At 35.9% G+C, this 14,393-nt stretch overlaps 1 protein-coding gene across 2 annotated transcripts in view; it reads left to right on the top strand.

Annotated features, from left to right (window-relative positions):
* The window catches only part of PGAP1 (post-GPI attachment to proteins inositol deacylase 1), a 74,081-nt gene extending 61,526 nt beyond the window's left edge, over positions 1 to 12,555 (top strand). For both annotated transcript variants that reach the window (XM_037043714.1, XM_037043713.1), the window contains 4 exons: positions 739 to 789; positions 1,243 to 1,430; positions 3,316 to 3,420; positions 4,816 to 12,555. In XM_037043714.1, the coding sequence (XP_036899609.1) occupies positions 739 to 789; positions 1,243 to 1,430; positions 3,316 to 3,420; positions 4,816 to 4,954 (483 nt within the window). In that variant the 3' untranslated portion in view covers positions 4,955 to 12,555. The remainder of the gene's footprint in view (positions 1 to 738; positions 790 to 1,242; positions 1,431 to 3,315; positions 3,421 to 4,815) is intronic.
* Positions 12,556 to 14,393: the final 1,838 nt, after the last annotated feature.

Consider the following 14,393-nt stretch of genomic DNA (forward strand, 5'->3'; position numbering starts at 1 on the left):
CAGTTGGGGACATGTGAGGGCCAATCACACACTGATGTTTCTCTCCCTCTCTTTCTCCTTCCCTTCCCCTCTCTAAATAAATAAATTAATTAAATCTTTAAAAAAATTATTATTACTGGTGAAAATGAAAAATGTTTCTTTTATTTTATGGAAAAAACTAAATGGACTTTTTGGCCAGCCCAGTACATTACATATACATTATATATTCATCTCACACACACCTAAAAAAACCTATTTAGAGCTACTTTGGTTTATAAAGGAAATATTTTGAATTTTTTAATTGATTATTTCAAACAACTGGCCCAATAAGCAAAACTTGCTCAAATACTTAAGCAAATCTAGTAAGTTAAACTTACAGACTTGCTCAGATTCTTGGAAACATTTTACCAACAAATAAAATTGAGTTTAGATCATTAAAGACTTGGAATATATAAAACATGTTATTCTTTGTACTATACTAAACATAGTCAGTTTTTTTACTCACAAGACATTTAAGTTGCTACAGTAAGGCCTCACTCAGGAGCTCCACATGTAAAAGATGTAACAGTGTGTCCTGGCCCCGAGATACTCTGGAAGTTTGTATTCTCTTGTTTCTGTTGTTTTGTCCATGACAGTAAGTGTGTATAGTTTTTATTTATCTTTTTTAAACTTTAGGTTACAGTGCTTCTTTGTTTTAATGTAAATGGTTGTTTTTGTTTCAAAATAAAAACAAAATTAAATGGTCTTTTTTTTCCCTAGATTGTTCATCTGCAAGCCATTCTAACAAATTTTAAAAATAGCCAAACTCTGGTACGTTTTATTTTCAAAACTCTACATCACTTTAACATGAAAGAACATGGGAAATTTTAAAGTTTTTTAAAAAATATTGGTATTTTACAGTGCTTATTAAAAGGTATTATTAATTTTAAAAATTTTAAGGAAAATGAAGCTAATCAATATTAAAATAGACTTAGATTATCTAAGTTTAATTTGATCTTTGTCAATACTTGTTATAAATTATATTTTAAATTTTGTTGTGAGTAATTATTTAGAGGATATATTCTCAGCAGTAGGAATAGCAAATCAAAGGAATAAAAGTTTCATAACTGATAACTACTTTAAAACAAAGTAATTTCAGTATTTTATATCAATTTTGTAGCAGAAAGATGTATTTATTTGGCTATTAAGTAATTGAATAGGATTCTAAATAAAATAAACAAAATTTACCTAACATGTTGATATTTTTACTTTATTGGTTTGCAGAATCCGAAACACACTAGAAGAAGTGAAAAGAAATCCAACCACCATAAAGACTCTGCAGCACATCACCTTCGTTTATCCGCCAGTGACGCTGAAGACAGTCTTCGTATGCACAGTACTGTGATCAACTTACTGACGTGGGTCGTGCTACTCAGCATGCCATCTTTGATTTACTGGTTTAAGAACCTTCGGTGCGTTTTATTTACATAATTATAATTTATGTGGTTCAGACAATAAGGACCTGTGAGTAGGAACTTGCTAGATTCTGGTGGTCCATAGTACTTACTACCTTAAGCACCTCAAAATATTCCCTGAAATTTATTTTTACTATATCCACATTTTCTCCCTTACCATGGGAATGTTAAAACTTTGGGAAAATAAACATCCCCAAACTCTTTCCCTCAAAAGAAGGATATATTACCTTGAACCTTCTTTGACCTACACATGTGAAAGTGTGCTTTGTTTTGTTGATTTAAGGTATTTCATAATGCTAGTACTTTATTTATTTTTCTTTATTTTACTTTTTTAAATTGTTGTTCCATTACAGTTGTCCCCATTTTTCCCTCATTACTCTCCCTTGTCCTACCCACCATATTTATTTTTCAATTCATGATCAGTTTTATGTTTTCTTAAATTTAGGGGGAGGTTAAGAAGTTTCCATTTAAAATATTAGAAAAAGTTTCCATTTAAAAATATTAGAAATAGTGAAAGAAGTGGGTACCTTTGTTTTTTTAAGATTTTATTTTGTTTTTTAGACAGGGGAAGGGAGGTAGAAAGTGAAGGAGAGAAACATCAGTGTGTGGTCGCCTCTTGAACGTTCCCCTCTGGGGACTTGGACGGCAGCCCAGTCATGTGCCCTGACTGGGAATCAAACCAGCAGCCCTCTGGTTCATAGCCCGGGGTTCAGTCCACTGAGCTACATCATCCGGGGCAGAAGTGGGTACTTTTTAATATGTCCCATATATGTAAGTAAAATAAATGACCAGCTATCTTACTACTGAAAAACATGATTTCCTTTCCTACCAGGTAAGTGGCCTAGGTCAAATGAGAGTCTGAAATGCCCTCCAAACTATTTCTAGAATATTTAGTTATTGATAACTTGTTTCAAAAAATGAGTCTACGTGTCTAAGTAATAATCGAACCTCTACTCAATATAGTTTACAGAAATCATAACAAAACTTTTAGATTCTCTAAATGCTGGAAGTATTTAATTTTAAAATTGACTGAACCAAAATATGTGTGATAAATTAAGTCACAGGTTACCAGATTTTAATACCCTTCCAATGTCCTTCATTTTAGTCAAGATCCAGATTTTTGTTAACAGATTTGGCAAGAATATTATTTAAGGAGTATAGATTTATGATTCTGAACATCTATAATTGGTTCCCTGTCAATGAGTGCAAGAAATGAGAATTTGAATTTTAGAAAGATAAGGAACAGATTATTTTATATAAACCTTTATTTTTATCTTTTTAAAATAGAACAGCCTTAATATATTTTAAATAGTTCATTTTATAAAATTTGCATAGGAACTTTTAGGCATATACTTATAAAAAAGGAAATGCTTTTGTAGTGAATATTTTCATTTCCTTTAGTAGTTTCTGAACATAATTTTTCATATAAAACTTGGGTATATGCCCTGGCCAATGTGGCTTGGTTGGTTGGAGTGTGTTGCCTGTAAGTTGAAAGGTCGCGGGTTCTACTCTGGTGAGTGCACATGCCTATGTTTCAGGTTCAATAGTGTCCCCGCCCCTCCCCCCCCATCCCCCATCAGGCCACGCACAGGAGGCAACCAATCAATGTTTGTTTTTCACAGCGATGTTTCTCTCTTCCTCTCCTACCTTCTCCTCTCTAGAGCATGTCCTCAGGTGAGGATAAAAAATAAACAAAAAACAACTTGGGTATAAAGATGATTTAGAGCAAAAATTTATTTATCAAAGATTTCATGCACTATTTAGAACTCTGTTATATCTGTGATGCTACTGAAATGTTTTGAAAATTATTGAATTTGATTCTGATAATTTAAAATGATCTGGTGTGCTTTGTTAATTTATTTTTTTCTTCTCTTCGATGTAGGTATTACTTTAAACTTAATCCTGATCCATGTAAACCTTTGGCATTTATCCTTATTCCAACTATAGCAATTCTTGGAAATACTCACAACATTTCAATAAAATCAAGGTATGCTTAATCTTTCTTTTTCTCATATCTATTCATAGTCTTAATCACCCTTTCTTTTATGAATGAAGCATGCTTTTTATTCCTAATACATTGACTATTCCTAAAGGGAAAGGTATAATGTAATTATGGAATATATGTAAATACAGTTTATATGAAAGTATATTACACTTTCTTAATTATGGGTTTTACTTATTAGGATATAATAATGTTTTTTCTTTAAAAAGTTAACTCTTAAAATATATGATGTCTAAGATTTGCTTCCAAAAAATATAGGAAGTGGATAGGAATGTATAAGTAAAGGAAGTTTGGCCATGACCTGATAATTTTTAAAGTTGGGTGATGGATACATGAGGTTCATTATACTGTTAGTCTACTTAGGTACGTGTTTAAAATTCTCCATAATAAAACTTGGTTATTCATTGACTGATTGTTTCTGCTCAGAGCCTTTTCCATCAATTCTGGCAGACATTTGCCAGATATTCTAGAGTCAGGCCAGCCTGGGATTTAAATCTTTGCTCTGCTATTTAATAGCTCTATATATGCCCTAGGCAAGTCTCTTAACCCCTGTTAATCACACTTTCCCTGTTTTCAAAGTAAAAGGTGATAGACCTTCCTGATAGTACAGCTACTTCTTGACTTATGATGAGGTTACATCATGATAAGCCCATCATAAACTGAAAACACCATGAGTCGAAAATGCACTTAATACTGCCCTTGAGTCCTGGTCGTTTACCCTCACGACTTGCACAGCTGACTGGGAGCTGCAGCTCCGTGCTGCTGCCCAGCACTGGGAGACAGTATGTTGCCACCTATTGCCAGCTGGAAAAAGGGCAAAATTCAAAAGTCGAATTGTAACTTCTACTGAAGGCATGTTGCTTTCCCTCCATCGACAAGTCAAAAAATCCTAAGTCTAACAATCATAAGTTGGGGACCATCTGTATTTTTCCTTTAAAAATACTTAGTTTCTTGCCTTGTATTCTATTAGGAATTAAAGATGGTTCCTTTTTCATTTGGTTGAGGGTTTCTTTTTTTCCTATTTTAAGTAAGTAAGGTTAAATATTTCTGTAGCTAAGTCTTTGTGAACTTTATTGATTCTATTTGTTAGGATAGGTTTCTAAAGTTAGGTAGAATCACTGAATAAAAGCCCAACTAGTATTTTGCTGTTGTTAAAACTTTAAAGACTAAACAAAACTATTTCTTTACTTATAGAAATATTTTTCTAGCTACAGTATGCCTTAGATTGATAATTTTCTAAATTATCAACAGTTAAATTCATTATATAAAAAATGACTTCATCTAAAATCACTTAGAACACTTTCTCAAAACAGTGTAAATGATCAACATGTTTTGTTTGTGCTCACAATGTACATAATATATCTTTCTCTCTTTTTACAGTAAATTTTTAAGGACTGCGTCACAATTTCCACTTCCTCTGGCTATTGGTGTGATTGCTTTTGGGTCTGCACAGTTATACAGGGTTCCAAGTTGTGTTTTTGTTTCTCTTTTCCTCCACGCGTTATGTAACTTTATGTAGGGTTGGATGTAAGGGATGGTGATGGTGATTTTGGCCCGTAGGGTCAGTAGTAAGAGGGGTTGCCCAGATCTGTCAGCGCAGACAAGATGCTTTGGAGAAGACACGTCTATTTTTACAATGTTGAAAACAGGAAATTAGTTTTGTAATGCTTGAAGAGAGTAGTTGAAGCATGGTTCTGTTTGGTGGTGTGGCATCTATGTAATACTCATTTTTTCAAAATTGGTCAAAGACTATGTTGGACACTGTCTTCGAGGACGTCTCTGCGTGTCAGCTCGTCTGCTTGGCTGGTCATACTAGGGGGCTTCTCCCACACCCCCGGTAAATGTAAAGCATTTTTTGTGACCTCACCTCAAGCATTCTGCTCATTTCATCAAACTCTCTTCTAAAAAGTGGGTTACTTTGTATTTACTACAGTACTTATTGAGAACACAGTTTTAAAAGACTGATGACATTCACAACCATCTGGTCTCTCACAAATGGAGTAGCCACACAGAGTGTTTGTCCCGTCCTCGGCAGCTGTGGCGAACCACATAGGTCTTCTCTTTTCTCACATCTGTGAAAACACTACTTTTTATTCTAAGGAGACATGTTTTCTTCTTAGTAACCAATGTAACACCGATAGACGGAAATAATTCAGACTTCCAACTTAATGAAATTTTCTTGTTGCTTTACGACTGCAAACCTTAGCTTTATTCTTGGTGAATTTGAGGAGACTTATTACAAAGATCTGTTGTTAACCTTGAAGAAAATCCCCATTGATACTGACTTGCTGGGATTGGAACACATCAGCTATTCATTCTGTACTGTTTCCTTTACCCGCTTGACCACTGACCCGTGGTTGCCGAAGTGCCTCAGGTCCAGTTACTAAAATAACTAAATTCCAGTGGTCAGGAAAAACTCCAGGTTTTCAGTTTTTGACTACTGTGGGAAAAAATTAGCATGATCAAGTACAGTACCACATTTGGTGTATAAACTTATACCATTAATGGAGTAACAGACAGACTGTTGCTCCACTAATAGCATAAGTATTAACAATGCACCTGAGTAAATTGGAGGCTTCAGCCTCTAGGTTTAACAGTGCAATCTTAATTTGCCAAGGTGATCACTGTTTGATAGGTAAGAGGATGATATTTCCATTTCACTTCAGATTTCAGCTCATTTTTAACTACAAGAGTAGGAAGTAGGTAATGGAGCTAGGTATCTTTGCCTTAAGAAAGGATAAACTCAGGCTGAGGTATATCTGGCTGATAGAGTCCTTCCTTTAGATGTATATACTATAAATACCTAAAACCTCTCAAGTCCTTAAGTCTCAGTAATTCCACTGTTGCACCTGTGAACTTGTGTCCTTCTCAGTATCAGAGTATCAAGTTCATCTTATCTGCCGTTGCATCTGGATTCCATTAGAACCTCTCAGCTGTTACTGCCTATAGAGGGTTATCCCCGCATTCCTGCCGGTACAGGGTCACTCCACTTCTCTTCTCAGTTGTTCCTCAGGTCCTTGCTCTTTTCGCATCAGAGAGGGTCTTGCTGTTATTTCTGAGGCTTCTAAGTTCGTTTGATTCCATTGTCGTCTTTCCCAACTTCATGCCTATTGTTCAGAAGTCATATTTTCACTTCCAGTTCCATTAAAGAGAAGTGGTAACCTTATAGCGTTCATGGCAGACACACCTGGCTCTTATTTGAGACAAGCAAATGGGATAAAATACAAAATGCTTGTATGTTCAGTACCTGAAAGCAAAGAGAATGTATTAGATTATACCTCTGTCCCATGGACCACCACACATATGTTTCAGTAAGGACACATGTGCCGACGTGTAGCTATACATGTTCTCAGGCAACTTCTATACACAGTGTGTCTGTTATTTTCTTCATGGGTGTAGTTGTACTTCAAGTTACAGATCAAAAGTGTTGCTTAACTGTTTCTGAATTTGGACGTAGGTTCACGCACAGAAAGAACTTTAGAAATACTTGTTCATTTGAATCCTGTTGACAGCCGCAATCGCTGTGTTTTGTGACGTGAGGTCTCTGTGTTTAGTGAGTGCTGCTCATGAATGCAGTGTAACTAAGGAGCTTCAGGTTCCCCTTCGTGAGTAGTGGTGCACATTAGCTTTTTAAAGCAGCAGGCAAGGCACACTCATTGTCACTAACAGATCTCATGTGAGTGTAGTTATCAAGTTCTAAAGTCTTATTGATTCTAACAAAATATTTCATCTTAGAGCTGCAAAAAGGATTCTTATTAAACATTTGAGAAACGACAGTAGGTTGGGTCTTTAGCCATTGTATACATAAATATATAGACTTTTAAAAACATTTCCACAGGGTCTTCACCAAGTCTTGATGCACTTTAAGTCCAAATAACTACCAGAGAGGAGAAGGTAGGCTCTGAAGATTAGCAAATGTGGATGTGTCTGTCACTCAAGTGAAGGAAAGCACTTTTCTGTTTTTGTTACGGATTATTTCTGTTGCGCTGGGGACCTGTGTCAGCTGGCAGAGCAGCGTGGCTTTGACAGCGCTGTCACTGACGTGGGACTGTGTATTGGTGGTTGGGGACCGTCTGGTTCAACAAACTTTCGAGCTCTGATGCTACACTTTTATTTAGAACGTGCTGAGTTTGGAGTAACTGAGTAACTTTTTGCTTATAAAGATTACTCCTGGACCTTACGGTTGGTAACTGGATCAGAGACGGGCAGGAGAAACAGTAGCACTTCAACTGTTTCTAAAGCTTCCCCCAGAGTTATGACTCTTAAAATTTGCACCTGATAACCCAGTAGAAATCATCGAAGTCCTTTTTCCTGGATCTCTTTCCTGCCAGAGATTAAGCAGGTTCTGCTAAGTCTTTTCTTGTTTGTCACCAGAATGGAAATATTCAAAAGAGCGGTCCTAAAAAAACCACATGTGCCTGATTAACATTGATTTTTTTTTAGTCTCTTCAATATACATTGATCATATATCAATTTTTTAAATATATTTTGGTCAGATAAATTTAGATATATAATGGAAACCTTTTCTTGATCCAACTCCACTATGATACCTACATGATTATATAGTAAGGAAAAAGAAAGGAAGAACTCCAGTAAATGTTTATTGTGGGTTATCGTGTCAGCCACGCAGCCATTTCTACCACACACAGACACACGGGAGGCATATTGTCGGATCTGTTCTTTATCTAGTTCTGATACTTAACTTCAGAATTTCCACTTGTAGCATACTTTATTTATTTCACCTCACTGCTTGTTAGCACTTCTTATAGAAGGGGGTCAGGGGAAATAAAAGGAAGTAAAACTGTTTTCAATTCAGTTCCTGGAAGCTCTGGGGAAAACGGGGGACGCATGAAAGACCATGAGACAGACTAGGGCAGTTGAGTATTGAACCCCCAGGTTGGCCTATGTTTACATCTTACACATTAGGTCTAGATTAGTGTAACGTCAGACTTTGTTACAGGGTTTAGTGCAGAACTCTACAGTGCTGCATTTGCAACTTTAGTAAATCAAAATCAGTTAGGAAAAAAGTGTGAATATGCTGTGACTGTCTATGACCAGGCGTTTGTGGATTACCTTTCATCAGCAGCCTTCGTGTTCTCAGTGTGTCCTGGGGAACAGGGTACCTCGTGAAGTTGGGGTGGCGGCGGTCACTTTGGAGAGCATGGCGCTCCCCAGGGTGAAGGAAGCAACAGAAATATCTTTGTATTTTGAAATTAGATCCTGACTGAAAACCTTGTTGCCACATAAGGTAAATAAATGTAGAAGACAGTTCTACAAAATAGTAAGGTGATGGGGAGCTATTTTAGCCCAGTCTTTTTGAATAAAGGATATTTCAAATTCTTTAATGAACTTTTATTTATTCTTTCCCAATAAGTTTTAACAGCCTGAGGAAATAGAAAGCTATGAAGCTACTCACATTCTTTATTGTTAATAAGGAGGGTAAGAAAGAAAAGTCAGGTCAGCAATCCAAATCCTACTGTGTGTACTTAAATGTCCAAGAATTCGCTTTCCTTGGTAATGTGTTCTAAATACAGAAGAATGACTTATGTATATTAGTAAGAATGTGGTCAAATTTGGAAGTAGTGAGAATAGGCTACTGTTCATTAATAGTATAAATACTAGGATGGGCAGCAGTAGGTTTACAGTGGTTCACCTGGAAAGTAAATAATACAATAATAAAAACAGAAGTAAACCGTGTCTCATGTACCCACAACTGTAAACCTAGTTTTGCCTACCCCTGTGTCACAGCGCACAGGGATTGGTAACATGTCTTTTCAAAAGCTAGATGATCTTACCAGCTACACTTTGACTACATTTTCCACGGCTAAAGTTTTTTAAATCAAGTGCGGCACTTAGTAAAAGTGTTTGGCATGTTCTGCTTCCAAAAATGGCTGTTTTGAAATACCAAGTAACCAGTTACTTTCTGATGACTTTGTATAGAACTTGATGTATATGAGTCAGAATTATTCTGCACTGATTCTGTACATTGTAACTTTGAACACTTACGATGTATTTTGATTAGTTAAGTGTAAATTTGTTTGCATATTTGAATTCTAATCTTAGTTTAGGAAGTCTAAAGGTAGCCATTTTTGTAAAGTTAATATGCCGGTTTTTTTAGTGTTATCTTGGTTTTTAGTATTTGAATAGTAGTAAAGTTACTAGTAAAAGATTTATACATAAAGCATAGAACTATTAACTGTTCAAAAGCCTAACTGATAGGCATATTTTGTATTTCATACTGCACTTGTTTTGTTTCATATTGGTCTTTTTTACATCTCTTTTTTAAGAAAAAAAAGACACACTTTTTTTTTTTAGCATAAACCTCTACATTGGAAAACAAAACTGTGTTCATATGGTTAGCCAAACACACATTGCCACCAAAGCTAAGCGGAAATGTGAAATACCTCCAGACGCGTGTGCCAATGAACTCTTCTTAGCATATTGGGATTAAAGCAAAAATAATTTTTCAGTATTTTCCATGTAGGACTTATACTACATATGTAAATCCTCAAAACTTATATTCTGTACCCTAATTTTTCTTTGAAAATATCTAAAACTTATAGCACAGTCATATCCTGTTTCATCTGCTTTCTGAAATAATGTTCTGATTTTGAGGGGGTAAAAGTTAGTTTACCCAATAATGATCTTTCAGTAATTAGTTGAAGTAATCGTTTGAAGTAGTTTTACTTTAGATTCATTCTGTGATGTGAAACTAAAAATTTGTTTCACAGATCATTTTCAGTGCAGGTGTCTCGCATATGCAGTGAAAGTTTATAGAATTTGCTTTCTTTGTATTTCCCTTCAGTCCCTTCATACAGTCACATGTTTCACAGGAGAAAAGTATCCACTGGAGCCTAACATAGTGCAATGAGGTAAATATTTTAAAATGCATCTTTTAAAGGAAAATATTTAAAAAATCAAGGTATGAATAATGCTACAGTGTTAATATTGGTAAAGTGTACTCTCGAGAGAAAAGAGGAAATATGATAGACTCAGAAACTGTGAAGTTTACCTGGGTAAAATTCTTTCATTTCTCCCCTCTACAAATTCTGGAAGGGAGTTTTAGTTCCTCATGTGATAGTACTTCCCTTAATTTAATGTCACTCGCCATTCCTGTGCCTCACAGTGCTGGTGCAGTTCGCATAGGCAGCCTTGGAAGTAAAGAGGCCGCTGAGAAAGCCAAATATGAAAATGTTTAGCATTGATTTAGTGACAGTTTATCCGATAATCTGGTGGGGACTGTGGATGTTAGTAAAAAGATGACCTACAAGACCTAAAAATTAAGTGAACTCTGTGTTTTGGAATGAGCTTGTCCTTTGTGCTAAATAATTTTATCCTAAGTAGGTGATGCCTGTATTTAACATAACCATGCTTTCTCCACAATCAAATATATATTTATTTGAATATTGGTAGAAAAAAACCTTCTCTTCCTCTGCTGTGAAAGGGGAAAACTCCAATTTTTAGTGTATATAAATTAGGAAATTGTATTGTGTATTTACATTTTTTAAATACAAAAATGACTTAAATATATTATTTTCAAGTGATTGTATTGTGGTTTTTTCAACTTACAACTAACTAAATGTAGCAATGTACCCATGAGAAACCAGACCAAAATTGAATGCGTATTATCACTGTGACCTTGAACTTCTTATAGTTGTTGGGGATAAGATAGACTGTGCCTTAAAACGATGAAGGAATGCCCTGCAATTTTGTAACTGTGTGTTTTATTATTGGTGGTCTTCTCAGATAGGCCCCAACTCCTTTTTTCATTTTTTTGAGGTTGATGAAGTAACAATTTTAAATAAAATATTTCCCTAAGTATTTGCAGAACTTTTGCTCTAGAGGCAACTCTTAACTTTCAGAGTTCTCATTTCAAATTAAAATTGACTTATACTTTACAGATACAGAAGTTTATGTGTGGCAAAAGTTTATGAAAATATTTTTTAAGAAGATGGTGGTGACACTTCTGTTCTGAATTTATTAGACACGGAAAGATTAATCTTCAGTGTAATTTTTGTTTTTTTAAATAAACATCAAGACAAATTCTTCCCTAAGCCTTGTACTTTTTCCCCCTCAGATTATTGAGGTTTATATTTAGGTGTAAGATAAAGTAATTTTATTGAATAATGATTTTTCAGTAAACTAAAATTCATGTAGTATCTTTTTAAATATTATTTTCCCCTTTTCTGTTTTTCTTTTTTTTCCTAATTATTTTTAAGACTTGAGAGAACTGGCTCCAGTTTTGCTTGTTTCTCTAATGTAAAGACTTGCATTTTTACAATGCTTATTTAAAATTATGGATATAATTTCTATTAACACAAATTATTGCATTCATAGGATGTTCATGGTCTCTGCTAAAAGAAGCCCACATCTCTTGTAAATTGTTGTATATTTTTGTATTTTAATTTTGAATGTAAATGTAACACATTTCTTTCTTCCAATTTGGTGTTCACTCCTTTCCCATAGAGATGTAAATACAGGTTTCTCTAAAAGTATGCAGAAACGAAGCGAGTCTTTCCTTACAGTGTAGTCCAACTGAGTTGGAAGTAGTTTGGGCGAGGGTGTATGATCAAATAATGGCTGTGTCAACCTATGTCAGTTTTTGTATTACAGTTAAAAGTTTATAGAAGATAAACTGTGTTATGCTGAGATGGACTCATTGTTCATTTATCGGCGAATTGATCATTTTGTTCTCATCCAGAAAATGCAATGAATAGTAACAATACATAAGTACAAAGATATCTGCCCTGTAGTGTATACTGAAAAATACTGTCACTTTGCAGCTCTTTCATTTCAACATGCATGATCTTTTCCAGCTTTGTACAGTATATGGTGTACTAAATATACTTATGTGTAATTTTCTGTGTATTTTTGGTATGGTATATAATTGACATTATGACATTAACTGGTTGTAATTCACAAAATGCAATTTATTGTACTCTGTAGAGTGTGGTGAATGTTTTTTATCTGTGTTTCAACATTATGGTGTGGGGTTAACAGGTGAATATTTGCCCTAAGTCTCTGCTCAGGTATTAATGTGTAGCAATTTTTGGTGCTTTCTTTCCAATCTGTCATAATCGGGTGTTCTGAATGTTCAACAATAAATCTGGTGAACAAGAACATTTGGTGCAGAGATTGCTTACCATTTCGCATACACTCCATAATACCATCTCTCTCTCTCTCTCTCTCTCTCTCTCTCTCTCTCTCTCTCTCACACACACACACACCCTTAAAAATGATTACAGCCTGTCCAGCATTTCAGAAATTTGAATGCCTATGTGTGGGGTATGAAAAACACGATACATCACAGGTAAATGTTGGCACAAGGTAAACTTAGTATTTACCACTTTGGTATTTTGTAGCTTCCCACATTCATTTGTGTGGATGTTTTGTGGTTCACATCAAGTCTTAAGGAATTGCACGGTTGTATTTCTGCCAGAGACCACGCTCTCCGCTCTCCCTACATTTACTCAATACATTATATATATTCCTGGGCACCTGTTTTCCCAGATTCCATGAGAATGGGAATGATTTACACATGGTTTGTAAAGATTTTCAATTCTCCCAGAATTCTAAATCTGATCTGAAAGGAAGAGGCCTGGGATTCTGTGTTAACAAGTGCCCCAGATAGTAATTCTCCAACATTGCTTCAGTCAATGAAATTTAACTTGCTAGGGCTCCTAGAAAGACTGCCCTTAGGATTACAAGGTGCCAGAAGAGACACTGCATAGTTTAAGAAGCCAGCATAGCCATAAACTAACTTATGGAATGAATGAGAGGAGTAAAATGAGGGGTGGAGGGCTGGGGCGTCCTTTGAGATGTGTCTTACAATGTTGATTGGAAGGTTTTTTCCTAAACTGTGTTAACCAGGATCTCTAAATATGTGAACATATATAAATTATCTGCATGTACTAACATTAGGTATATTTTAAATATACCCCCCAAAGTAAAAATTTAAAGATGAGAAATATACAGCTAGAAGCTTTAATATTTTACTTGAATACTTAAAGAATCGTCTTGAACCAATAAGCAGAAGGAAAGGGGGAGGGACAGTGGGGAGAATGGTTTTCAGGAACTACTATGAAGGACACATGGACAAAACCAAGGGGGAAGATGGAAGCAAGGGAGGGGGGTGGGTTTGGCTGGGGTAAGGGGCAGTGGGGGGAGAATCCAGACAACTAGTTGAACAACAATAAAGTAATTTAAGAAAAAAAGTTATCTTGAACCCACCCCAGTATTATGGGCCACTTGAGTACACAGCATGAAAGCTTCATAGGCCTTTTCAAAAACCCTTTGTTTTTGTCCCTTTTTTTCAATCCCCGCTTCTTCACTCCCTTCCCCTAATACACATTTTTTTAACTGCTGCATAACAAATTACAAATAACACCTCAAAGTCTGGGTACAGACCAACTGGGTTTCCTGCTCAGAATCACACTTCGGAAGTCAGGGTGCCTGCCACCCAGGTCTACTGTCCTGAGACTCATTTCCATGCTCTGTGGTCCTCCGCAAAGTGGCGGTGTGCGCTCCTTCCAGACCAGCAGAATTCTTCTCCCAGTTTGAATCTCTTAAAACTTCCTCTGTCTCTGGCCTTTAGACCCAGATTTAGAGGGTTTACATCAGTAGCTCAGATCCACTGAGATACCTTCTCTTTTGCTTAACTCAAGGTCAGTCTTAATCACAGCTGCAAGATTCTTTTTACCATGGGAGGTCACAGGCATGTTCCCATCACACTCACAAGCTCGACCCACACTCCAGGGGCATGGATGGTACAGGTGTGTGCACTAGAGGGTGAGAACCTTGGGGGCCATTCCAGAAGTCTGCCTGCCATGTATATTGGGGGTACACAGTCCTTTTCATATTTGCTATACTTCCTGGCATTTTATCCATAGTTTGAATTGAAAGAGCTGCTAAATGTAAAATATCTCGGGGAAAGAAAAGCCCCTAAATCCTTTGAATTT

Source organism: Sturnira hondurensis, unplaced genomic scaffold, assembly GCF_014824575.4.
Source record: "Sturnira hondurensis isolate 20B ecotype Veracruz unplaced genomic scaffold, ASM1482457v3 Scaffold0004136, whole genome shotgun sequence".
NCBI classification, from domain to species: domain Eukaryota; kingdom Metazoa; phylum Chordata; class Mammalia; order Chiroptera; family Phyllostomidae; genus Sturnira; species Sturnira hondurensis.